Genomic DNA, 26,140 nt, shown 5'->3' on the forward strand with positions numbered 1-26,140 from the left:
TCAGTCGGTTAAGCATCCAACTTTTGATCTCAGCTCAGGTCTTAATCTCTGAGTCATGATTTTAAGCCCCACGTTGGGCTCCATGCTGGGTGTGAAGCCTACTTTAAAAAAAAAATGTTTTGTGATCCTGGGCAACACTTAATCTTTCTGAACCTGTTTCCTCGAATATGAAATAGTCCTGATTCTAGTACCAGTGAGGAAGAAATAAGGTCATATATGTGAAACTCCCATATCTGTATCTGCTAGATGGCAAATAGCCCACGTATGGGAGAGTCGCCACTCTGTTCCTGTAATCATCGTGGTCATTAGTGGCATGGTACTTGTAAAGGGACAGAAGTGGCATTGGTGCAAATGCTTGAAGAATATTTTCTGGGGCGCCTGGGTGGCTCAGTGGGTTAAGCCGCTGCCTTCGGCTCAGGTCATGATCTCAGGGTCCTGGGATCGAGGCCCGCATCGGGCTCTCTGCTCAGCAGGGAGCCTGCTTCCCTCTCTCTCTCTCTGCCTGCCTCTCCATCTACTTGTGATTTCTCTCTGTCAAATGAATAAATAAAATCTTAAAAAAAAAAAAGAATATTTTCTGGTTCTTTTTTATGCATATGTTGATGATGATGTGTCTACTGTAATGTAAAAAGTTGTAGAAATAAACCCAAGTGTCCACTATTCCTATTAGAGCCATTTAAAAAATGTGTATTAAAAGTGAGGACGTAAGGGGGCGCCTGGTGGCTTGATGGGTTAAGCTTCCGACTCTTGGTTCTGGTTTAGGTCATGATCTCAGGGTTGTGAGGTTGAGCCCTGTGCCAGGCTCCACGCTCAGCGGTGCATGTTGGGCGGGGATGTCTGCTTGAGATTCTCTCTGCTTCTCCTCTGCCCCTCCCGTGTTCTGTCTCTCTCTCAAACGAAAGAAATCTCTCTCTCTCTCTCTTTTTTTTTAAGATTTTATTTTTATTTATTTGACAGAGATCACAAGTAGGCAGAGAGTCAGGCAGAGAGAGAGGGGGAAGCAGGCTCCCCCGCTGAGCAGAGAGCCCGATGCAGGGCTCGATCCCAGGACCCTGGGATCATGACCTGAGCCGAAGGCAGAGGCTTTAACCCACTGAGCCACCCAGGTGCCCCTCTCTCTCTTTTTCTAATCCGAGGAAGTAACATCCCTAAATTGTCAGGGTAGTAAACATCCTCTCCCATCCCAGAAAGACATTAACTTCTCCCAGCAACCATTCAGGCAGGTCACTGGTTAGAGAGATGAAAAGAAACCTTGTGATTCTTGTCTTAATCGATACTTGCGTGTTTGAGTATATTAGTGCCACCTAATTTAATAGGTTTTTACTGTGTATTTGAGGTGTTTCTCTACCCGTTTTTCAGAATTTTTGTTTGTTCTTTTTTCTTATTGACTCCTTGATTAAACTCTGTATTTTCTTCCTTTCAAGTTTCTCACAGAGTCTAGTCTAGTGTTTTTCAGTTAGTGGGCATGCAATGATGTATTGCCACTAAGAAAGATTTCCCAGTAGTACTCCATTTTTAAAAGTGTGGAGGGAAGGAGCCTCTGTTGACGGCGTGATCTATTTAGTATAGTGTGTGCTAAATCTTGGATTTAATAGATACCTAATGGATATTAGTTTCTGCTTGATGACCCCAAGCCCCGTGAGAGTTCAGTTTGAAGATATTCCTCAGATTCGATGTCAACAAAAAGAAAGTCAAGTCTATTTTGTCCTGGCCTATTTTTCTTTAGCTTTAAGAGTATGCTGAAACTTCTGTGATGAAAGCAACAAAGTTTCCCATTACTGGGGCAAAGGACAGATCTGAAATGTGACATGTGGTGTCATTTCTTTGATGTTTGCTTAATAAAAGTTTTTAAGACTAGGGTTTTTTGAGCATTACAGTCCCCAGAGAATCTTGTTAAAATGCATATTTTGCTTCAGTGTGTCTGGAAGGGGCCCTGATGTTCCCAGTTTGTGTTGCCCTCAGAGCAGCAAGGCTGTAGGCTGTGTGTGGAGGAGAGGTAGGGTTCTTTCATGCTTCCTGGTCCTGTCCTCACCAGTCTGACTTCGAGTGTTTGTCTTCGATCTGTTCCAGGTTTGGTCGCTGGCTACAGTCGCTACGGATCTTTGCCTTGGTCCCAAGTCTGACCCAGATTTGGAAACACCCTGGGCTCGACATCCATTTGGGCGACAGCTGCTGGAGTCTCTGTAGGTTTTGAGAGCTAAAAGTGAGGAAAACAAGTGATGTAAATTTTAGGTCTGTAAACCTTTCCAGTGTTTTCATCGAGGAAGTCTGAGAAATGGGAAAATATGAGCTCTTTCCCATTAGTGCTTTAGTAATTTCTGTGCAGAACTGAATTCTTATAGCAGAAGGAAGTATACAGTATTTTTTATTTACAACAAGGATTTGAGTTTCATGTGTCCTTTAGAGATTTATGCCTTAGCCCATAAGTCACACTAGTCTGAAACACAGGAGAATGAGCTCTTGAAATGGTAAATTTCTGGGGTGCTATAGAGTTTTGGCCCCAAGAGCAGATTCTCTAACTCTATGTTGACTTACATGTTTCCTAAGGGCGATGATGTTTTCACTCTACTTGGCAGTCTATGAAGGTTGGATTTATTGCTCTGAAATGTGGCAGGCTGGAAATACAATGTGAAAATGGTTTGCCACCAGGTCCAACCACTTGAACCTTCATAACTGTGAGGCTCAGAGCCTGACAGAGAGACAGAGAAGCTCTGATGCCCTCAGGTGGAGAATTGCTGGACTTACTTGTTGAGGCTGGACCTGAGCCCTGTGCTGAAGCTTCAGTTGCCTCATGGTGATGCAGGGATGATAATGGTTCTAGCCACATCACATAAGGCTCAAATATGATGGTGTGAAAACACTTTTAAGAAACACCATGCATTGGGGTGCCTGAGTGGCTTAGTTGGTTGGGCATCTGCCTGCTGCTCTACCTGCTTGTGCTCCCCTCTCTCTCTGTCAGATAAATGAAATCTTTAAAAAAAATTTAAAAAATGTAAAAACCCACCATACATTGCTTGGCAGGAAAGTATCAGTATCATTCTGTCACAGAGGCCATGTTGCTCTGATCCCTGTAGTGGTCCTAAAAGGGGCAACAAGGATGTGGGTAAAAGGTAAAAAAATCCCTTGTTATTCATATTTAATAGCTCATATTCATAATTGCACCTTCGTGTCTTTTGTCAACTCTCCACACCATGGTGATGGTACAGTGTTCTGAGCACCTTTATGTAGCATTAGGTTATGAGTGAAGACTGGGAGACCGAGCACATGCATGGCCCCATTCAGATGTTAGTTTAGTCCTCTTAGTTCTTGGAGAGGCTACACTCGAGTCTGAGCCGTGCCTGGACGCCAACTAGAATCTTTCACTTGGGTTATCCAGCTTATTTGTAGTACTTGGATACATTCTTTTCCAAAACAAATTTAGCCAGACTCAAAGTACAAGCTGCTGGATCTGTAGAAAGCCCTGGATCCTGACGATTTTGTGAGGCAGAATTAAGAATCCTCCCTTCTACCCTCGGTCCGCAGCCCACCACAACGGTGACGGTTATCCTTCCTCTGTCTCTTCTCTTGACTTTTTCTCCTCTTATCTCTTCCGCCAGGTTGGCTCACTACTGCCGACTCCGGGACGTCCAGACATTGGCCATGCTCTGCAGCGTGTTCGAAGCCCAGTCTCGGCCTCAGGGAATACCAAACCCCTTCGGACCCTTTCCCGGCCGGTCGTCTAACCTTGTGGTGTCCCACAGCCGATACGTAAGCCTGCGGCCTCGTGCGTGGTGTCCGACCGCTCCTAAAGGGAAGCCTGTTCTGACGCCGCTTCTGTTTGTCCTGCAGCCCAGCTTCACGTCCTCGGGCTCCTGCTCAAGCATGTCAGACCCAGGGCTCAACACCGGTGGCTGGAACATAGGTTGGTATAGCGCTGCCTTGGGCACGCTGATTTCTGGCGCCCTGAACACTGTGTGTGAATTGTTACTGTGTCAGCTTCGGTTGGTAGATGCACTCTGTGTTTTCCTTGTTCCTCATTTCTCTTCCAATTTAATGGGATGGGGATGCTGACGTTAGCAAGGCCTGGACTTGAACAGGCCAGTTTCTGGGATGTCTTTGTGCCCGACTGGGTGGCTTTTCAACTTGTAACGTTGAAAGACTGGCAGTGGGACTGCAGTGTTCACCCGGTAAACCCGACCCTCATCCTTTCTCCCTCATATGCACCCCTCCCCTGCCCCACCCAGACGGGGTAGGGCCGTTTGTTAGCTGTCTCTTCCCACGTGCCACCTTTCAAGGTAGAGAAATAAAGATGAGCCTGATTCCAGCTGGCCATAAAGGTCTATTTAACAAGTGTATTTGTGGCTTCTGGATTTTTGAAATTTCTTTTTAAAAATCATCTTAATTTTCTTTTCTTCCTTCCTTTTTTTTTTTTTCTCTTACTCAGAATTTATTCTTCTCTTATATAGAACTTGCATGAGCTTAGTGATTTAGTTTCCTAGTCTATAGAAGAGAAGCCACAGATACAGAGACTTGGAAATAAAAGGTGGAGCCCGTTAGAGGCAGGGCAGGCGAAGAAGACATAGTTACAGTAATTTGATAAGAAGAGATAAAAAGTATTAAGAAAAAAAAAAAAAGACCCAAACAAAAATCAGCAGTTTGTGCTCAGTAAGTACAGTGTCAAATAATTTCCTGAGAGAATATCACTGTCTTGCCAATCTGGGCCATGCAGAAAAACATTTTACCAGTACTCTTTGCACAAGAAGTCAGGAAAATTCATTTTATTTAAAATAGTTTTAAAACTATGAAACTTAGGACACCTGGGTGGCTCAGTGGGCTAAGCCTCTGCCTTCGGCTCAGGTCATGATCTCAGGGTCCTGGGATCGAGCCCCACATCAGGCTCTCTGCTCAGCAGGGAGCCTGTTTCCTCCTCTCTCTCTCTCTGCCTGCCGCTCTGCCTACTTGTGATCTCCCTCTGTCAAATAAATAAATAAAATCTTTAAAAAAAAAAAAGCTATGAAACTTTAAAATGTTTTGCAATTTTAAAATGTTTCAACAAAGTGAAGTTTCTCTTTCCTGGAAAACCCATTCAGGGAGGTGGGGCAGGGAAGACAGAAACCTTATTCCTTTGATTTTCTTGATGATAAAAGTAATTGCATGGGGGCACCTCCGTGGCCCAGTCGGCTAAGTGTCCAACTCTTGGTTTCAGCTCAGGTCATGATATCAAGGATGTGAGTTTGCTAGAGATTCTCTCCCTCTGTCTGCCCCTCTCCCCTGCATGTGCACATAGACACACATGTTTTCTCTCTCTCTCTCAAATAAGTAAATACATCTTTTAAAAAAATAATACATGCCCACTATTAAAGAAGTATTAAAGATGAAAATAATCATCACTGAACCTTCACCTAGAAATATTGTCTATTAACATTCCAAAACACTTTTCCCAATTTGCGTGTGTGTGTGTGTGTGAAGGGTCATTCTATATATATATGATTTTGTGTTCTGTTTTTAATTTTATCATGAGAATTTTCTCACATCATTTAAAAAGTCTTTATCAATAATGACTGCTTTATCTAATATCCTATATCACTGTACCATAACCTGCTGCTTAATTGTTGTGTGTACTTCGTTCTTAGGTTACCTTAACAGTAAATATCTAAATAAAAAGGCAAGGCTACGGAAGAGCCTTAGGTACATTTCTCAGCATCTTCCACTTAGCTTATTTTTCTTCTGGCAGCTAACTTGAGCACACTCTGCATTATGAGAGTTTCCAGACAATTTCTACGCCTTCTCTGATTTCTCTCTTCCCTTCCTGTTCGATTTGCTTCAGCGGGAAGAGAGGCAGAACATGTCTCCTCACCTTGGGGAGAGTCTTCTCCAGAAGAAATCCGCTTTGGGAGTCTTACCTACAGTGACCCCCGTGAACGAGAACGTGATCAGCATGATAAAAATAAAAGGTAACAACCTTCCCTGGCGAGAGCTGCAGTTTCATAATGCTTAGAGTCCCCAAAATCAAGACTCTTGCTGTAAGAAAGGTATGTTAAGATCATTAGGGATCGAGCTTGTTTTTCCTTAAAGAAACTGACAGGAAATCTTTTGAGTTTTATCCAGGCTTCTGGACCCCGCCAATACCCAGCAATTTGATGACTTTAAGAAATGCTATGGGGAAATCCTCTATCGCTGGGGTCTGAGAGAGAAACGAGCTGAAGTGCTGAAGTTTGTCTCTTGTCCTCCTGATCCTCACAAAGGCATTGGTGAATATGAACTTCTTTCTTTTCCCGTCACTGTCTGAAAGGTCCTATAATTTAATTTGTCCTTAAACATAAGACTTGGAGTGAAAAGTGTTCTAGCTTCTCACTTAGAAACAGATTTCTAAGGGATTTTCAGTCTGCTCTAACCTTCCAAAAACCCTTGCATTTCATGATCAGAGTATGTTTCTCTTCTAAGGGGAAGTAATTTTACATACGGTACTCAGATGCTGATTTGAAGGAGGGGTAATCATTCACCTACTAAACTAATACATACCGAGCTCTTGTGAGGCACAGTGCTAGCACATTCCTTCCCCTCCTGGAACTCACAGACTAGTGGGGGAGAAAAATGAAATAACTATAGGTTGTGGTCACTGTTGATGAGCAAACAAAAAGGATGTTGGCACAGGTAGAGCAGGGAGGGGGAATTTCAGGTGATGTCTGGCCGTGTGCGAGGAAGGCCTTTCTGAGGGGCTGCGGTGGAGGGATGAGAAGCCATCTGAGGAGAGCAGCAGACATTGAATTAGGAGAGGAAGCCCAGGGCTAGAACACAGTGAGCGAGAGGGGTACCAAATTAAATTGTAGGATAATTAGGGACTTGCAAGTCATGGTACAGAATTGGGATTATATTTCGAGTCCAATGGTGGGCTTCAAAGGGTATTAAGAAGTAAGTGACATGCTTTGGTTTCTATTTTGAGAGAATCACTGACTGTTAAATGAAGAAAGGATTGGAAGAGGCTGGGTTAGAAGTTGGAAGACCTTTGGGGTAGTCAGAGGGAGCTCAACGGCCTGGTCTTGGGCGATGTCTACGGAGGTGGAGAGGGGGGTAGATCAGGAATACTTTCTAGAGGTAGACTCCGCATGATATGCCGACAAACTGGATGTGGGACTGAGGGGAAGGGGCAAAGCTTAGATGATTCCTAGGTTCCCAGTTTGGGCAACTGGGTAGGTCATGGTGCCACAGTCTAAGATAGAAGAGACTGGAAGAAAGTTAAGAGGTGTGTTTGGGACCGCTGGAGATGTGGCCGAGCTGTCAGACTGGAATGTCACCTGGTGGCCAGATGGGAGTCTGGAGCTCAAAGGGGAGCCTGGGGCAAGAACTAGCAGTTTGGGGCATTCTCAGCATGTAGGTGGTCCTGGAGCTGTGAGAATGGGTACATTGACCTGGGGCCTGGGGGGCAGGGAGGAAGAGTACAGGGAGAGAAGAGCCCACCCACTCCGGGCCTTGAGAGAAGCCGGTACCTGCAACTTAAGTCTAGAGGAATGGCCAGAGACAGACTCAGAAGGAGAGACCAGTTTTTGAGGAAAAGCAAGAGTGTGATCTGAAAGGAGCTAAGAGATGAGTTTTTTGTTTTGTTTTGTTTTAAGATTTTATTTATTTATTTGACAGACAGAGATCACAAGCAGGCAAAGAGGCAGGTGGAGAGAGAGGAAGGGAAGCAGGCTCCCTGCTGAGCAGAGAGACTGATGCGGGGCTCAGTCCATGGACCCTGGGATCATGACGTGAGCCGAAGGCAGAGGCTTTAACCCACTGAGCCACCCAGGCGCCCCAAGAGATGAGTTTTAAAGGGTGACGTGGGAGATCACCGGAGAGGGTGGTCTGAACACACGTCGATGTCCTCTCCCCCAGAGGCCCCCCATCCTGACAAGCATCTATCCAGAGCTTTCCTGAAAAGGTATCACCATGCAAAGAGAATCATGTTGTTGATAGCATTTGGGACCAGGGAGACAGCTTAGTGGTTACTGATTTTATGGGGCCTGAACAGACAGGCAGAAAAACAGTATGACACGCAACAGAACGCCCATCCCTCTCTGCGCTCCCCCCACCTTGATGGCTCAGAATTTAGTGATGCTTGGCACCTCAGGAAGTGGCACAAAGGTGAGACTAAACACAGGAGTATTGTTGGGTGGCTTTTTTTAGGGTCCCCAGGTCCCTGCTCCCAGTTTGCAGAGCAGGTTATGAGCCTTCCTCTGTCACAAAAGAAACTCAGGAATTTTTGTTCTCCAGAGAAGGCAGACAGCTTTCCAGATTGAAAGGGCGCACCAAGCACCTAGTATAGTCAATGAAGAAAGACCCGGGATAAAGAAAGACCCAGGAGCTTCCAGCGAGCACAGGTCCCACACAGAGGATAAGGAATATGGGCAGCACCGCACCTCGCAGGAGCGGCGAACCAGACACGGGGAAGGAGAGGATGAGGTGGCATTGCCTTCAGAATTCTCCAGAAAATTATTTCTGCCCTAGAATCCTGCCCCAGATGATTAGTCCCCGTGTGAAAGTAAACCTTCTGCCTATCCGGGAAGGCAGGGAGTCGGGATGGTGGTGAAGGGAGACCCACCCGGCAGACCTGGAGGCAGACCTGGAGGCAGACCCCCTCCAGGCTGGTGCTGAGGAGCATCGTCTCCAAGAAGAGAAAGTTAGAAAAATAGCTAGTGGATTTCAGTGTCTGCTCTGTTTTTAGAGATTCATGCATTTGAGAGAGTGTTTGCAAATGAATTACGGTAAGCAAACTAAGCAAACAACAATAAGATGGTTAGAAAAGCCAAGTGTGCAAGAAGGGAAAAGGGGTCGTGGTGCATGGCTTGGCTCGAGTAACGCTCACCTAGGTAGATCATGTGAAAACAGAAGGCTGATCTAACCAAGTAATAATGAAACTGTGTGGGGAAGATGAGGGACGGGGTGTGTGTGTGGTTAGAGGGCATTTGGGGAGTGAAAGAAGCTTCCATGGGAAAGTAGAGAATGCTTAAATGTGGAAACTAAAAATTAGCTTCATAAAGGGGTGTTTGGAGATAGAAGGTAGAAATAAAAAGTTAAATGAGTTGGAAGGATTTCCTCCCGGGAGTGATGGGCGAGGGGGTGGAGGGGAATGCCGGTTTTGTTAATCAAACGTATAGTATTATTTGACTCTTTAAGCTGTATGTATGTGGTTTCAGTTAAAAAACCCAAACAAGGGACGCCTGGGTGGCTCAGTGGGTGGAGCCTCTGCTTTTGGTTCGGGTCATGATTGCAGGATCCTGGGATTGAGCCCTGTATCGGGCTCTCTGCTCAGCAGGGAGCCTGCTTCCCCATCTCTCCCTGCCTACCTCTGAGCCTGCTTGTGATCTCTCTCTCTGTGTCAAATAAATAAATAAAATCTAAAAAACAAAACAAAACAACCCAAACAAGGTGCCTGGCTGGCTCATCGATAGAGCGTGTGACTCTGGATCTTGGGGTTGTGAGTTCGAGCCCCATGTTTTTTAAAATCTTAAAAAAACAAAAACAAAAAAACCCCAAAACCAAGCCAGAGTAATATGGAGATTTAGGTATCGAAAAACAAGTTTTGTTTTAATATGGATTATTTTGGTGTCTGTACTTGAGGGAATGCAAAGATGCAAAATGCTATGTGGACATTGTATTTTTCAGAGAATCTAAGTGCATGGAAATTTATCAGAGAGAGTCACGAAGGCCTGGAACAATTTGTCATTTAGAATTAGTTTTCAGGGGTGCCTGGGTGGCTCAGAGGGTTAAAGCCTCTGCCTTCGGCTCAGGTCATGATCCCAGGGTCCTGGGATCGAGCCCCATATTGGGCTCTCTCCTTGGTTGGAAGCCTGCTTCCTCCTCTCTCTCTTTGCCTGCTTCTCTGCCTACTTGTGATCTCTCTCTGTTGAATAAATAAATAAAATCTTAAAAAAAAAAAAAAGAATTAGTTTTCAGGAAAATATATGAATCCCAGAGATAGGTAATGGATACATTGCACCCTTATGACATCTATTATTATTAGTGTCGTGCCAGGTTCTGTTGGCCATACAAGGGAACATGAGGCGTGGTTTGGGTGTTACTGTCAAAAAGTCTCCAATCAGTGAAGCAAAACAGGAACTCATGGAGACTTCAGTGATCCTGAAGCATGAATAGTGAGTCCTAATACCATTGCAAATGGTATTGCAAGATTTCAAAGGGGAGGGATTCTAGTAGAGAGACTCACAGACAAAAGCATTACGTATTTTTGTCTTTATTAGTTATTACTTTGGAAGAATTGGACTGCTCAAATCTAGCAAACAGCAGATATTGAAAGAGAAATTCTCCAGGGTTACCACGGCTGCAGTTAGTCTAGAAATTGCTGGAAACCAGCAGTTTCCTCTTGGGCTCATCACATCTGCAAGGGTCATCGCATATCAGCAGCAAATTTTAGGGATAAAATTGGTTTCATGTGAGGGGTTATATTTATAGAAAGGGCTTGAGGCTTCATTTATCTTGAAGGGATAGTCCTAGACAGAAGACTTTTTTAATAAACCATCTCCATTACAAGATGGGTTTTTTTTTCATTTTTAAAAATTAACATATAATGTATTATTTGTTTCAGCATTACAGGTGTATGAATCATCAGTCTTATACAATTCACAGCACTGCCCATAGCACATAGCCTCCCCAGTATCCATAACCCAGCCACTCTATTCCTGCCCTCCCCACCCCCAAGCAACCCTCAGTTTGTTCCCTTAGATTAAGAGTCTCTTATGGTTTGTCTCCCTCTCTGCTTTGATCTTGTTTTATTTTTTCCTTCCCTGCCCCAATGACCCCCTGCCCTGCCTCTCAAATTCTTTATGTCAGAGAGATCATAAGATAATTGTCTTTCTCTGATTGACTTCGCTTAGCATAATACCCTCTAGTTTCATCCATGTCGCTGCAATTTTTTATGGCTGCATAGTATTCCATTGCATATATACCACATCTTCTTTATCCATTCATCTTTTGATGGACATCTGGGCTCTTTTCATACTTTGGCTATTGTGGACATTGCTGCTATAAACATTGGGGTGCAGATGCCCATTTGGATCACCACATTTGTATCTTTAGAGTAAATACCCAGTAGTGCGTTTGCTGGGTCATAGCGTAGCTCTATTTTCAACTTTTTTGAGGAACCTCCATACTGTTTTCCAGAGTGGCTACACCCGCTTGCGTTCCCACCAACAGTTTAGGAGGGTTCCCCTTTCTCTGCATCCTTGCCAACTTCTGTCATTTCCTAACTTGTTAATTTTAGTCATTCTGACTGGTGTGAGGTGGTATCTCATTGTGGTTTCGATTTGTATTACCCTGATGCTAAGTGATGTTGAGCCCTTTTTCATGTGTCTGTTGGCCATTTGTATGTCTTCTTTGCAGAAATGTCTGTTCATGTCTCCTGCCCATTTCTTTACTGGATTATTTGTTCTTTGGGTGTTGTTTGACAAATTCTTTATAGATTTTGGATACTAGCTCTTTATCTGATATGTCATTTGCAAGTATCTTCTCCCATTCTGTCCATTGTCTTTTGGTTTTGTTGACAGTTTTCTTTCCTGTGCAAAAGCTTTTTATCTTGATGAAGCCTCAATAGTCCATTTTTGCTTTTGCTTCCCTTGCCTTTGGTGGTGTGTCTAGGAAGAAGTTGCTGCAGCTGAGATTGAACAGGTTGCTGCCTGTGTTCTCCTCAAGGATTTTGATGGATTCTTGTCTCACATTGAGGCCTTTCATCCATTTTTAATCTATCTTTTTGTGTGTGGTATAAGGAAATAGTCCAGTTTCATTCTTCTGCATGAGGCTCTCCAATTTTCCCAACACCATTTGTTGAAGAGACTTTTTTCATTGGACATTCTTTTTTTTTATATATATTTTATTTATTTATTTGACAGAGATCACAAGTAGGCAGAGAGGCAGGCAGAGAGAGAGGATGAAGCAGGGTCCCCGCTGAGCAGAGAGCCCGATGTGGGGCTTGATGTGGGGCTCAATCCTAGGACTTTGGGATCATGACCCGAGCTGAAGGCAGAGGATTTAACCCACTGAGCCACCCAGGCACCCCTTCATTGGACATTCTTTCTTGCTTTGTTGAAGATGAGTTGACCATAGAGTTGAGGGTCCATTTCTGGGCTCTCTATTCTGTTCCATTGATCTGTGTGTCTGTTTTTGTGCTGGTACCATACTGTTTTGATGATCACAGCTTTGTAATAGAGATTGAAGTCTGGAATTGTGATGCCACCAGCTTTGGTTTTCTTTTTCAACACTCCTCTGGCTATTTGGGGTCTTTTCTGGTTCCATATAAATTTTAGGATTATTTGTTCCATTTCTTTGAAAAAAAAAAAAAAAAGATGGTATTTTGATAGGGATTGCATTAAATCACACATATGATTTTGGCTGTATTTTGGTCTATTAGAAGAAACTACCTCCCAAAATTTTAAAGGAAGAAAAATTCATATATATATATATATATATATATATATATATATATATATATAAACATGATGGGTAAACATGATGAAGGGATGGAATATGACTGTAAAGATGAAAATTTTAAAAGATTCTAAAAAAGGAATTGATAAGATAAGAAGTTGGCTAAAAATAGAAAAAAAAAAAAGATGGAAGAATGTGACCAGGCTGGAGACTAGAACAAAGCCATGCACTAGATTTAGAGTATATTTTGATCTATTAGAAGAAACTGTATCCCAATATTTTAAAGAAAGAAAAACCTAGATGTATACAAAAAATAAGGTTAAATATAAGGAAGGGGTAAATTTAAAATTTAAAAAGATTTTTAAACAGATAAAATTAAAAGATTTTTTAATAAAACAGTTTAAAATGTTAAAACAGGAAAGAGGAAAAATTAAATAGAATAAGAAAATAAGTAAACTTCAAAAAATTTAACTTTGAAAGACTAAAGAATCATGGGAAATGAGCGATGAATTCTGTGTATGTCTTTCCTCTAGCTCTGGAGTTTCACAGTTCTCAGTGATCAGTGAACTTGGTCTTGGCTGGATGTTCTTGCCGAGTAGGGTCTGTTTCCGTCTATTCTGTGATTCTCAAATGTCTTCGCCTGAGGCCGAATTGCACCGCCTTTGCCAGGGGTCGGCTAAGTAATCTGCTCAGGTTCGCTCTCGCGAGCTTTTGTTCCCTGAACGCTTTCCGTAGAGCTCTGGAGAACAGGAATGAAGATGGCGGCCCCCCAATCGCTGGCCAGAAGAGCCGAGAGCTGGGACCCCACTTCTCAGTGCTCCCTCAGAGAAAAGCCATTAGTCTCTCCCATCTCCCTGTTCTCTGGCGGCGGTGCATGCTCACCTGGCCTGTGATCCAGTGTTTGTATCTCTGGCACTTGGCCCCATTTGGAGTCTCAGCGTGCTCGCATGCCACTTCTCCCGGAAGAGAAAGGGTCTGCCTGGATCCAGGGATCCACCACCTGTGCATCCCCTGCCGGCTCATCCCGGTTTAAGGTAATCCTGAGCTGAGAACCCTGACCTTGGCTCCAGCTCTGACGTGGGCTTCCCAGGTGTGATACCTGGCAGCTTTGCCACACTCAGACACCCCCGTCTTCCTGTGACCCCGAGGGTCCTGAGACCACAGTGTCTCAGGGCTCCGCCCCCACTTAGCCTCTGGAGCGACATCCCTCAGTGGAGCAGACTTCTAAAAGTTCTGATTTTGTGCTCTGCTCTATCACGTGCTGGGAGTCGGCCCCTCCTCCCACGGTCTATCTTCCAGTGGCTTCAGATTCACTTCTCTGCACGTCCTACATTCCAGAAAGTGGTCGATTTTCTGTTCCTAGAATTGCTGCTTTTCTTCTCTTCAATCTCCTGTTGAGTTTGTAGGTGTTCAGAACTGTTTCATAACTTTCTGGCTGAACTCCTAGGCCCTGATTCAGGTCTTCTGCTCCTCTGCTATCTTGCTCCTCCTGTACAAGATGATTTTTGATTTTGTGGGGGTTTTTTGTTTTGTTTTGATTTTAGTTTTTTTTTTTTTTTCCTTTGTGGTATGTGGTGCTTGGTAATTATGGCGGCACAGGTGAGGTGTTTGGGACGCCCCCCAAATCCTGCCCCAGAGGCGTGTGTCTGCTCACCTAAATTTTGTTCTCAGCCCTTTCTGCGTCTGTGTCTGTTAATTTAACATCTTATTCATCTTGCTGGTTTTATTTACATTTGTGTAATTGCTGGTAATTAATACACATAGCTCTTCTGTATGTAGGGTCATGTGGTGTTAAGCCTTGGGAGCTGGCTTCTGCTTGCGGGTTTCATAAAGCCTTAGGAGTCATAATTTGATCATTTATGTGCCAGACGTATTTTTATTGTCCTTATTAGTTTGTCCATTGAGAACTAGGAATGCTTTGTTTTGCCTCTGCCAGCTTTCCCGTGCAAAGCCTGTACCTCATATGCTTCCTTCCCTGAGATTCCCCAAGTTTGTCAGGGTTTCTGGAAAAGACACCTTGACAGCTTGTGATTTCATACAAACTCTGTATCCCTTTGTATCTCCACTTGTGGCAGGAAGTGAGTCTGTACACCAGCGTGGCCCAGGTGCGTGCCAGTCCTTCTCAACTAATGGCCATTCCATTATGTAGAACAATAAGGGGCAAGAGAAAAATATTAAAATCACACGTAGTGACTTAGTGTTTTTGTATTCCCTATCTTTGTGAATTTATATCCACTTAGAAATTGGCTACATCTCCCCAAATGACTCATTAATTAACTAAATGAAATATTAGTTCAGGTCTTAAAGTTAATAACGATTTTAGAGATCACATTTAAGCTGACATAGTATGGAGAAACATAGTTACTAATGACATACTGAGTTTTTCAGGGAGATGACATTTTAATAATTTTACCCAGAGAGATCTGGAGAATAATTGGGTTTTCATTTACAGTTATCTCAAATGTCAAATAACAACCCCCTTTTAAAGATAAAATTCAATTTATTGAATACACAACTTTCACGTTTTCATAATTTTAAAGGTTGAATCTTGCCCAACCAATAAAACCAGTAAAGGAAATTCAAGGATTTAAACTAATTAGGCTTTTCACAGGAACATAAACCAAACTCTTACCTAGAGGTTGTGCTTAGAGGGATAAGACATGGCTATTTTTCACCAAACTTATCAAACCAGCCTAATTAATCTCAGGATTTACCAGAACTGAGACCATCATAAAATTTTTCCTTGGTTACCATGTATTTTAAAAGTCTTTACTGGTACATTTTTGTGACTGCCACTTGTCCTGAGTCAGAGAAATTGGCTCAGATTCAAGAAACAAGCCTTCCTCTGTTGTAGGAGGTGGAAGGGGAAGAGGAAAGTAGGAAGTAGGAAAATTTGAAGGTTTGGTGGCTAGAGATGAAGGCTTCTCTTAGGGAAGAGGGGAGGCCAGCAGGTGAGGGAGGGGAGCGCTGCTTGGGCAGGGCCACACGGGCTGTGGTGGAGGCAAGAAGCACCCCCGGGAAAATGGCAGCACCGCCACGGTGCAGCCCTGGGAGTCTGCTGGTCGGTTGTTGTGTATTTAGTGAGAAGCGTATCTTGCCGGCGCACCTTCCCTCAGGAATGCTGGGGGCAGATGTGGGATAAGCAGCTGGTAGCGCTCCTTGGCCTGGGGGTTCTGGTTCGGGCCATGGAGGGAGAGTTGGGGAGACTTGCAAAAATGGGATGATAATGTTGGTCCATGTCATTCGGTCTGACCTCAAGGGAAACTGTTGCCAGAAAGGGTGAAGGCAGCATGGGGAGGTCGGGTGTGCAGAGGTTCAGGGGGTGGGTTTTGAAGGCACCGGGGATGGTGCCAAAAACTGGGGTCAAGAGAAGAAAGAAAACCAAGAACAAAGTCCTGAGAGAACGGGGTGTGGGAATGTGTGTCCAGAGTGCCGTCGGTGAGGGCAGCAAAGAGGCAAGGGTGGCGAAGCCAGGTGGCATTTCCTCCAGGGGAGAGGCGATGGTCTTGAGGCAGTAATGGGGCGCGGTCTGCTGCGCCACCTCAGCGCTCCTTGGGACCCCAGACGGAAGCAGCCTCAGAGGCGGCAGGCAGCAGGCTCTAGGCAGGGCCAGACAGAGGACACCGTCGGAGGAGAGTGTGTGGCCGTGGTCTGTTCCTGGGGAAGCACACTGGAAGCCGGGTAGGGGAGACGGGGGTCCGCATGGGCCACCTGGGCTCAGGGTCATGCCCAGGGTGCACTAGGACATGAAGATGGTGGACTTAGCCCTCGGGGTCTCTTCCAGGTTGCTGGGGACCCGGCGGTCCTGACTGCAGGATCCTGACACAGCGCATCTGTGCCACCTGGTCTGGTTCAAATAGGGAGGACTAGTGACAGTGATCAGGTGTTGCTGGGTGTCACTGAGTCCGTCAGTTCTGTCAGCCAACAGTTGGTGACCACCTCTATGAGCCAGGCCCATGCAGTCATCAGCATAGGAGAGGATGAAGGGTAGCCATCACCTGGCCTTTTCACCCTGGGCCTCCCAGCATCAGGCATCTCCTGCACTGTCCACCTGCACCCAGCCTGCAGTGACAGCAGCGTGTCTTTGTAAGACTTAGCAAGATTGTGGAAGAAGGGCATCTGCTGTTTAAAAAAAAAAAAAAGAATCTTTGTTGTAATAGAATCCTTGCAGACTCCTCACATGAAGACATTCTTACTGACCGTGCCCAGTTGCGTTTCGCAGAACTAACCTTCCGCGTGTCTTGTTTTGGCCACCTCCACCCATCTGCAGAGTTCGGTGTGTACTGCAGCCACTGCCGGAGCGAGGTCCGCGGCACACAGTGTGCCATCTGCAAAGGCTTCACATTCCAGTGTGCCATCTGCCACGTGGCGGTACGAGGATCATCCAATTTCTGCCTGACCTGCGGGCATGGTGGGCACACCAGCCACATGATGGAGTGGTTTCGGACCCAGGAGGTGTGTCCCACCGGGTGTGGATGTCACTGCCTGCTTGAAAGCACATTCTGAATTTATGGACCAGGGAAGTTGTTGCCAATCCCAGAGGACTCCATGAATGTTGGATGACAAGCTCTTCACCAGAAGGGAGGCTCCAGCAAGCCATTCCCGACCAGACTGGAGCACGTACCCCTCAAAGACTGCCACCGCACCACCACTGCAATAGAAAAGTACACGAGCTTTTGCTTCTTTTCCGTTTGGCTGTTGGTGGCATAGAGGTCTCCGGGAAGGAGGGGACAGATGTGCAGAGCCATGGAGCCAGGTGGAAATCTTCCTGAAGAAAGGCACCTGCCTCCAGAGCCGTGTTTACCTTCAAGGTGTGAACCTTAAACCACTGAACAGCATCTTTTCTGATGCCATTTCAGACCAAGGTTGGATACAAAGAATGGTCTCCTGAGCCAAAGGACAGTGTACATTAACTCAGTTGATAAGGGAGTCTGTGATACAAGTTGGTACGTTTCAATGAATTGATGGATAGTAGCCTTTTAAAAGTGACACTTAAATTATAAATACATGATGTACTTAAGGACCGTAAAGATGTATCTTATGTTTGTTATTTCTCTTCAAGCTTCTCTCCCTTGGCTAATAAAAGTCAGGTCATTGTTTGGGGAATTAAAAAAAGGAGATGATTGAACAGTGTTTTAATGAAATTGTTTTTAATTTTTTTTTCTAATGAAGTTAACTCCTTGGGATAGGACCAAAGTCAGTGCTCAGATTTTCAAAGGAATGCTGATTTACTCTTGTCATCGGTTGGGATAAAATAGAATTTGATATTTTAAGTTTCTTTCCAATTCCAAGAGTTTTTTGTTTTTTAAGATTTATTCATTTTTTTTAGAGAGAGAGCACAGGGCTGGTGTGGAGGGGTGAGGAGGAGGAAAAGGGAGAGAGAATCTTCAGCAGACTCTGCATTGAGCACAAAGCCTGATGTGGGGCTTGATCCCATAACCCTGAGGTCATGACCTGAGCCAAAACAAAGAGTTGGATGCTCAAATGGCTACACCCCACCAGGAGCCCAATCCCGGAAGTCTTTTAATCATTTCATTTAGCAAAAGGAAAATGAGCTGGCTTCACGGCATTGATACTCCAGTCTCTTATTGCCACTGGGCAGGTTGGCTGAGTTCTCCTAAGTTCCTACCACTCTTCATTTGGGCTCCCTCACAGACTTTCTGTTTTTTGTTTATCTGCGTTCCAAGTGGCCGTGACTCAGATGTCTACCTGTTTTATTCTTCAGAATGATTTCCAACTCTTCACATATTATATGTGCCAGGAAAGAGAAATATTTTTCATATTTCTACTGGAATATGTATTTGTTTCTTAGAATTTTACAGTTCCAAGTGGATTAACTTAAGAAATATAAGTATGTGTCTCAAAATGTGTTGTACATCCCTGTTTTAAACTATAGGTCAGGACCCAGTAATGGATTGTGAAATCAATTTAGTATATAAAAACCAGCACTAGGGGCGCCTCAGTGGCTCAGTGGGTTAAAGCCTCTGCTTTCGCTCAGGACATGATCCCAGGGTCCTGGGATCGAGCCCCGCATTGGGCTCTCTGATCAGCAGGGAGCCTGCTTCCTCCTCTCTCTCTGTCTGCCTCTCCACCTGCTTGTGGTCTCTGTCTGTCAAATACATAAATAAAATCTTAAAAAAAAAAGCATTAAAAAAATGAAATAGAGTAGAGGAGAAATGATGAGCATGTACCATAAAAAGGATAAATACCATTTTGTGTGACCTGTTTATGAGTGTATATGTACACATTCGCATATATGTATAATGGATTACAGTGTAAACTCATTTCTTACTGAGAATTTTGAGGCGAAGACCCATTCATATGTTACCTGCAAGTGACTCATTTTAGACCTAAAGGTCAAGCCCTGCATTGGGCTCCACACTGAGCATGGAGTCTGCTTGAGATTCTCTCTCCATCTTCTTCTGCCCGTCCCTCTGCTCTCTTTCTCTCAAATAAATAAATAAATCTTTAAAAAAAAAATGGGCACTATATAATAATAAAGGGGATAATCCAACAGGAAGGTATAACAATTGTAAATATGTGTACATCCAACATGGGAGTACTCAGATACATAAAACAATACTAACAAACATAAAGGAACTAGTCTATGATTATAATACATTAATAGTAGGGGACTGTAACCTCCCTATTATATCAATGGGGACAGGTCACCTAAACAGAAAACCAACAAGGAAACACTGGCTTTGAATAACACACTGGTCCAGATGGACTTAGCAGATATATTCAGAACATTTCATCCTAAAACAACAGAATATACATACTTTTCAAGTGCATATGGAACATTATCCAGAATAGATCACATATGAGGCCACAAAACAGGTCTCAACAAATACAAGAAGATTGAAGTCATCCCATGCACCTTTTTTGGCCACAGAGCTGTGAAACCAGAAGTCAACCACAAGAAAATATCCGGAAATACCAAAAATACATGGAGGTTAAATAAGATGCTACTAAACAATGGATGGGTCCACCTGGCAATAAAAGAAGAAATTTTTAAAAATGCATGAAAATGAAAACACACTTGTCCAAAACCTTTGGGGTGCTGCAAAAGTGGTCTTAAGAGGAAATAGATAGTAATACAGGCCTATCTCGAGCAAGAAAAATCTTAAATAAACAACACAACCTTCAACTAAAGGAGCTAGAAAAGAGCTACAAACAAAGCCTAAAGCTAGCAGAAGGAAGGAAATAAAGATCAGAGCAGAAATAAATGATACCGGGACGCCTGGGTGGCTCATTTGTTAAGCATCTGCCTTCCGTTCAGGTCATGATCCCAGGCTCATGGGATAGAGCCCAGATCGGGCTCCCTGCTAGGTGGGAAGCCTGCTTCTTCCCCTCCCATTCCCCCTGCTTGTATTCCCTCTCTCACTGTGTCTCTCTCTGTCAAATAAAATCTTTAAAGAAATGATACAGAAACCAAGAAAAGGAAAAAAAAAAAATAGAACAGATCAGTGAAACCAGAAGCTGGTTCTTTGAAAAAATTAATAAAACTGATATGCCTTTAGTGAGATTTATTAAAAAGAAACAAAAAGTACCCAAATAAATCACAAATTAGGAGAAATAACGAATAGAACAGAAATACAAACAATTACAAGAGAATATTATGAAAAGCTATATGCCAACAAATTGGACAACCAAGAAGAAATGGGTAAATACCTAGAGTCGTATAAATTACCAAAACTGAAACAGGAAGAAATAGGAAACTGACTGATTACCAGCAAAGGAACTGAATCAATAATCAAGAAACTCCAGCAAATAAAAGTCCAGGACCAAGTGGCTTCACAGGCAAATTCTACCAAACATTTAAAGAAGAGTTAATACCGACTCCTCAAGCTATTCCAAAAAATAGAAAAGGAAGGAAAACTTCCAAATTCATTCAATGAGGACAGCATTATCCTGATCTCAGAACTAGATAAAGACGCCCCTAAAAAAGAGAACTACATCCTGATGAATATAGATGCAAAAATTCTCAATAAAATACTAGCAAACCAAATCCAAGAATACATTTTTAAAAATCTTCCACCACAATTAAGTGGGATTTATTTGTGGCTTGCAAAGGTAGTTGTATTTGCAAATCAATGTGATATACCACACTAATAAAAGAAAGGGTAAGAACCATGTGATGATCACTTCAGTAGATGCAGAACAAAATTTGATGAAGTACAACATCCATTCATGATAAAAAAAAAACCCTCAATAAAGTAAATTTAGGGGGATCATACCTCAACATATAAAGGCCACATATGAAAAACCCACAACTAATATCCTAAATGGCAGGGGGGAACCGAGAACTTTATGGTCAGAAACAAGACAGGATTGTCCACTTTCACCACTTTTATTCAACATAGTACTAGAAGTCCTAGTGACAGCAATCAGACAACAAAAAAAAAAATAAAAGGCAACCAAATCAATAAGAAAGAAGTAAAATTTTCACTGTTCACAGATGACATGATGCTCTATATAGATACCCTAAAGACTCCACCAAAAAACCTGCTAGAACCGATAAACAAATTCAGTAAAGTCTCAGGATAAAAAATCAACATATAGAAATCTGTTGCTTTTCTATACACCAACAGTGAAGTAGCAGAAAGAGAAATTAAGGAATCAGTCCCGTTTATAGTTACACCCCAAACAAAAGATGCCTAGGAATATCCCCAACAAAAGAGGTGAAATATCTATACTCTGAAGACTACAAAGTACTGATGAAGAGATTCAAGACACTGTTTGTCGTGGCACCTCAGAGGTGGTCAGGTGAAGCTGAACATCTCTTTCCCAGCTACTGGCTGTGAGGAACTCATTGAAGTGGATGATGAATGGAAATTTCATACGTGTTATGAGAAGCGTGTGGCCAAAGATGTTGCTGCTGATGTCTTGGGTGAAGAATGGAAGGGTATATGTTCCAGATCAGTGGTGGCAATGTCAAACAAGACTCCCCCAAGAAACAGCATGTCTTGACCCAAGGCTGTGTCTGCGTGCTGCTGAGTAAGGAGCATTCCTGCTACAGGCCAAGGAGGACTGGAGAAAGAAAGTGCCAATCTCAGTGTTTTCAATTTGGCCATTGTTCAAAAAAAAGAAAAAAAAGGAAGAAGGATAATCCTGGACTCTCTGATACTACTGTGTCTCGTTGCCCAGGACCCAAAAGAGCTAGCAGAATCCTCAAACTTTTCAGTCTCTCTAAAGAAGATGATGACCACCAGTATGTTTTGAGGAAGCCCCTGAACAAAAGTGCTCAGGATTCAGCATCTTGTTACTCTACGTGTCCTCCAACACTGAGCCACCCAGGCTCACCTGGGACACTTTCTAACACCATACAAAATGGATTAAAGACCTAAATATGAGACCTGAAACAGAGTAACCTCTTTGACATTGGCTATCAAAACTTCTTTCCAAATATGTCTCCTGAGGCAAGGGAAACAAAAGCAATAATAAACTATTGAGGGGCACCTGGGTGGCTCAGTGGGTTAAAGCCTCTGTCTTTGGCTCAGGTCATGATCCCAGGGTCCTGGGATCAAGCCCCGAATTGAGCTCTCTGTTCAGCAGGAAGCCTGCTTCCTCCTCTCTCTCTGCCTGCCTCTCTGTCTACTTGTCATCTCTGTATGTCAAATAAATAAATAAAATCTTTAAAAAAATAAACTGTTAAGATTACATCAAAATTAAAAGCTTCTGCACAGTGAATGAAGCCATAAAAAAAACTAGAAGTCAACCTATGGAATGGGAGAAGATATTTGTAAATGACATATCTGATAAAGGGTTAGTATCCAAAATACATAAAGATCTTATAAAACTCACTCCCCAGGGACCTCTGGGTAGCTCAGTTAAGTGTCGAAATTTTTATCTCAGCTCAGGTCTTAATTTCAGGTTTGTGAGTTCAAGCCCCTCATTGGGCTCCATGCCCCGCATGGAGTCTACTAAAGAACCAAAAGAAAACAAAACGCCCCCAAAATGAATAATTCAATTAAAAATGGTCAGAAGACATGAACAGACATTTGACATACAGTTGGTCAAAAGACACATGAAAAGATGCTCAACACCTCTTATCAGGGAAATGCAAATCAAAACTGCAATGATATATCACCTTACATTTGTCAGAATGGCTGAAATCCACAACAGAAGAATCAACAGGTGTTGGAGGATGTGGAGAAAGAGGAACTCTCTTGCACTGTTGGTGGGAATGCAAACTGGTGCAGCCACCATGGAAACAATATGGGGGTTCCTCAGTACACTAAACATAGAACTACCCTACAATGCAGCAATTTCACTACTAGGTATTTACCCAAAGAATACAAAATATTTATTCAGAGGGATACATGCACCTCAGTGTTTATAGCAGCATTATCCACAATAGCCAAATTATGGAAACAACCCAAGTATCCACTGATTGATGAATGGATAAAGATGATGTGAGATATATATACGTGTGTGTGTGTATATAAATGGACTATTACTCAGCCATAAAAAAGAATGAAATCTTGCCATTTGCACTGACATGGATGGAGCTAGAGAGTATTACACTGAGCAAAATAAGTCAGTGAGAGAAAAATAAATGCCATATGATCTCATTCATATGTGGAATTTAAGAAACAAAACCAAAAAGCAAAGGTAAAAAAATGAGAGAGGAAGAGAAAGAGGGAGATAGACTGCGCATCAAGAAACAGACTTTTAAGTATAGAGAACAAATTGATGGTTACCAGAAGTGAGGTGGGTTGGGGGATAAGTTAAATAGGTGGTGGGGATTAAGGAGTGCACTTGTCATGATGAGCACTGGGTGATATATGAAAGTGTTGAATAAAAAAAAAAAAATGAAGTAGACTTGAACTCTAAGGAAAAAAAATTGAAGTAGAGTTGACACACAGTATTACATTAGTTTCAATTGTACAACATAGTGATTCAACAACTCGATAGGTTATGCTATGCTCAGATCCTTCCCACAATTATAGCTGCCATCTGTCATCCTATAGGCTATTACAATACCAGTGACTATATTCCCAAGGCTGTGTGCCTTCATCTCCATGACTTACTCATTGCATAACTGAAAACCTGTACCTCCCACTCCCCTTCACCCATGTTGCCCAAGTCTCCACCCCTCCACTTCTGGTAACAATCAACATGTTCTCTGTAATTATGGGTCTGTTTCTGCTTTTTTTGTTGTTGTTGTTCTTATGTTTGATTTTCTAAATTCCTCATCTCATGTGGTTTTATTACATCTTCTTTATCCATTCATCTATGGATGGGCACTTGGATTTGTGTATAACATCTTCCATGTCTTGGATATTGTAAATAATGCTACATAAACATGTATCTTTTCAGGTTAGCATTTTTTGTTTTCTTTGGGTAAATACTGAGTAGTGGAATTACCAGATCATATGGTATTCATATGGTATTTCTATTTTTAATTTTTGGGGGGAATCTACTGTTGTCTACAGTGGCTGTACCAATTTACATTCCCACCAACAGTGCATGAGACTTCCTTTTCTGCCACACCCTTGCCAACACTTGTTATTTGTTGTCTTTTTTATTCTAGCCATTCTAACAGGTGTAAGGAGATATCTCATTGTAGTTTTGATTTGTATTTCTCTGATGATTAGTGATGTTGAACATCTTTTCATGTGTCTGCTGGCTATCTGTATGTCTTTGGAAAGATGCCTATTCAGGTACTCTGCCCCTTTTTATTTGGATGATTTGTATTTTTGATGTTGAGTTGTATATGTCTTTGTATATTTTGGATAGGAACCCCTGATCAGATATACTATTTGCATATATTTTCTCCCATTCCATATGCCATTTCATTTTATTGATAATTTCCTTGCTGCACAAAAGCTTTTTATTTGATGTAGTCCTAATAGTTTACTTTTGCTTTTGTTTTCCTTGCCTTATGAGACATATCTAGAAAAATGTTGTGACAGTCAATATCAAATAAATTATTTCCAATGTTTTCTTCTAGGAGTTTTATAGTTTCATGTCCTACATTTAGGTCTGTAATCCATCTTGAGTTTATTTGTGTGTGTGTGTGTAAGAAAGTTAATCAGTCCACTTTTATAACTATTTTTATTTTTCAGTTAATCTTTTTAAGCTGTTGATCCATTTTTGAAAAACAGAGATATGCTATACATACCAGTAAATAGTGAAAATGCAAATTTAATAGACATCACACTCATTTGATAGACAAAATGAAATGGCCAATACAATTTTATATGCACATATGCAGTCTTTGGGAATATCATTAAGAACATACTAATTAAAAAATGAGATGTTTATTAAAATTGTAGTTAATGTTATGTGTCAAATTTGAGGAAACATATACACATACCAAATTATCTTTTTCCCCTGGAGGGCTTGACTTGCTGACCAATTAGGAACACCCGTGATTTGAGGATCTTACTTGAGAAATAACTGCTGTAGATGATGGGGAGCCTTCGAGGGAGGTTAAACGGGAGACCGACAGGTCAGGTCTTAGTTTGACCATGTGCAAATTAGAGGTGAAGAGATGGTGGAAAGGGACATTGGTTAGAAGTCTATTTCTGTGTCTTAATTAGGACAGCAACAGTGGGAATATAGACTCTAAGGCAAAAGGAGATGAAAACCATCTCTTTGGGAAAAATGTGTGGTCAGCCTTGGTACTACTTCCCAGGATGAGAGAGCAGCTGTCGCTAAGAACAATGACAGGGAGCTTGTACTTCCCTGAACCGCTGTTTTATGGTGCCAGAATTATTATTATTATTATTATTATCATTGCATTTCATGACTTTTTTTAGTTTTTCATTTTTCTTTTTTAGATTTCATTTCTTGTTATTTATTATTAAAGTGTAGTTGGCATGCAATGTTGTATTAGTTTCACCTGCACAGCATAGTGATCTGACAATTCTGTACATTATTCAGTGCTTGCCCTGGTAAGTGTAGTTACCATCTGTCACCACACAGTGTTATTGCAGTATTATTGACTGAGTTCCCTCTGCTATACTTTTCACCTTTGTGACTTACTTATTTTATAACTGAAAGTTTGTAGCCCTAATCCCCTTCCTCTATTTCACCCATCTCCCCACCCACCTCCCCTCTGGTAGAATTTGTTCTTTTAATCTTTTTATTTTTAGGTCATTGTAGATTCACATATGGTTCTAAGAAATAATACAAAGTAATCTGGTGTCTTCTTCACTCAATTTCTCCCTAGGGGAATATCTTGGGTAATTGTAATAAATATCACAACCAGGAAGTTGACTTTGGTACTATCCATCAACCTTATCCACCAATTTTAGATGCACTTGTGTATGCGTGTGTGTTTAGCTTTCTGCAATTTTATCACATCTAGATTCATGTATCCGCCACAACCACAGTCAGCATATAGAGTAGTGGTCCCTCATGCTGCCCTGTGATAGCAACTATCACTGTCCCCCCAACACACACACACACACACACATACCACCTCCTAAGCTCCTGGCAGCCACCAATTTGTTTTCCAGATCTGAGATTGTGTAGTTTCCAGAACATTCTATAAATGGAATCATACTGTGTATAATCTCTAGAGATTGGCTCTTTTCAGTCATTGTAATTCCCTTGAGATCCAGCCAAATAGCTTTGTCCCTTTTTATTGCTGAGTATATTCCATGGTCTGGATGGACCACAGTGTGCTTAACTGTTCACCCATTGAAGGACATTTGTGTTGTTTCCAGTCTTCAGAATTGATTTTTAAAAATTATTTTAATTTGTTCTTCAAAAACAAAAAGTTTTCACT

General features: G+C 42.4%; 1 protein-coding gene and 1 pseudogene across 5 annotated transcripts in view; both read left to right on the forward strand.

Annotated features, from left to right (window-relative positions):
* Positions 1–26,140, forward strand: part of WDR59 (WD repeat domain 59) — a 228,334-nt gene that overhangs the window by 75,502 nt on the left and 126,692 nt on the right. For 2 of the 4 annotated variants that reach the window (XM_082712206.1, XM_082712209.1), the window contains 6 exons: positions 2,071–2,183; positions 3,597–3,747; positions 3,829–3,901; positions 5,807–5,933; positions 6,088–6,230; positions 16,667–17,529. In XM_082712206.1, the coding sequence (XP_082568332.1) occupies positions 2,071–2,183; positions 3,597–3,747; positions 3,829–3,901; positions 5,807–5,933; positions 6,088–6,230; positions 16,667–16,902 (843 nt within the window). In that variant the 3' untranslated portion in view covers positions 16,903–17,529. Of the gene's footprint in view, positions 1–2,070; positions 2,184–3,596; positions 3,748–3,828; positions 3,902–5,806; positions 5,934–6,087; positions 6,257–16,180; positions 16,646–16,666; positions 17,530–26,140 lie in introns of those variants that run through there. The other 2 variants (XM_082712208.1, XM_082712207.1) reach the window with 2 other exon arrangements.
* Positions 17,143–24,354, forward strand: LOC309853917 (small ribosomal subunit protein eS6 pseudogene; annotated as a pseudogene). Its single transcript has 2 exons — positions 17,143–17,207; positions 21,123–24,354. The product of its transcript is annotated as a small ribosomal subunit protein eS6 pseudogene (transcript).

The sequence above is a fragment of the Mustela nivalis genome (assembly GCF_964662115.1).
Source record: "Mustela nivalis genome assembly, chromosome: 18".
In the NCBI taxonomy this organism is placed as follows: Eukaryota; Metazoa; Chordata; class Mammalia; order Carnivora; family Mustelidae; genus Mustela; species Mustela nivalis.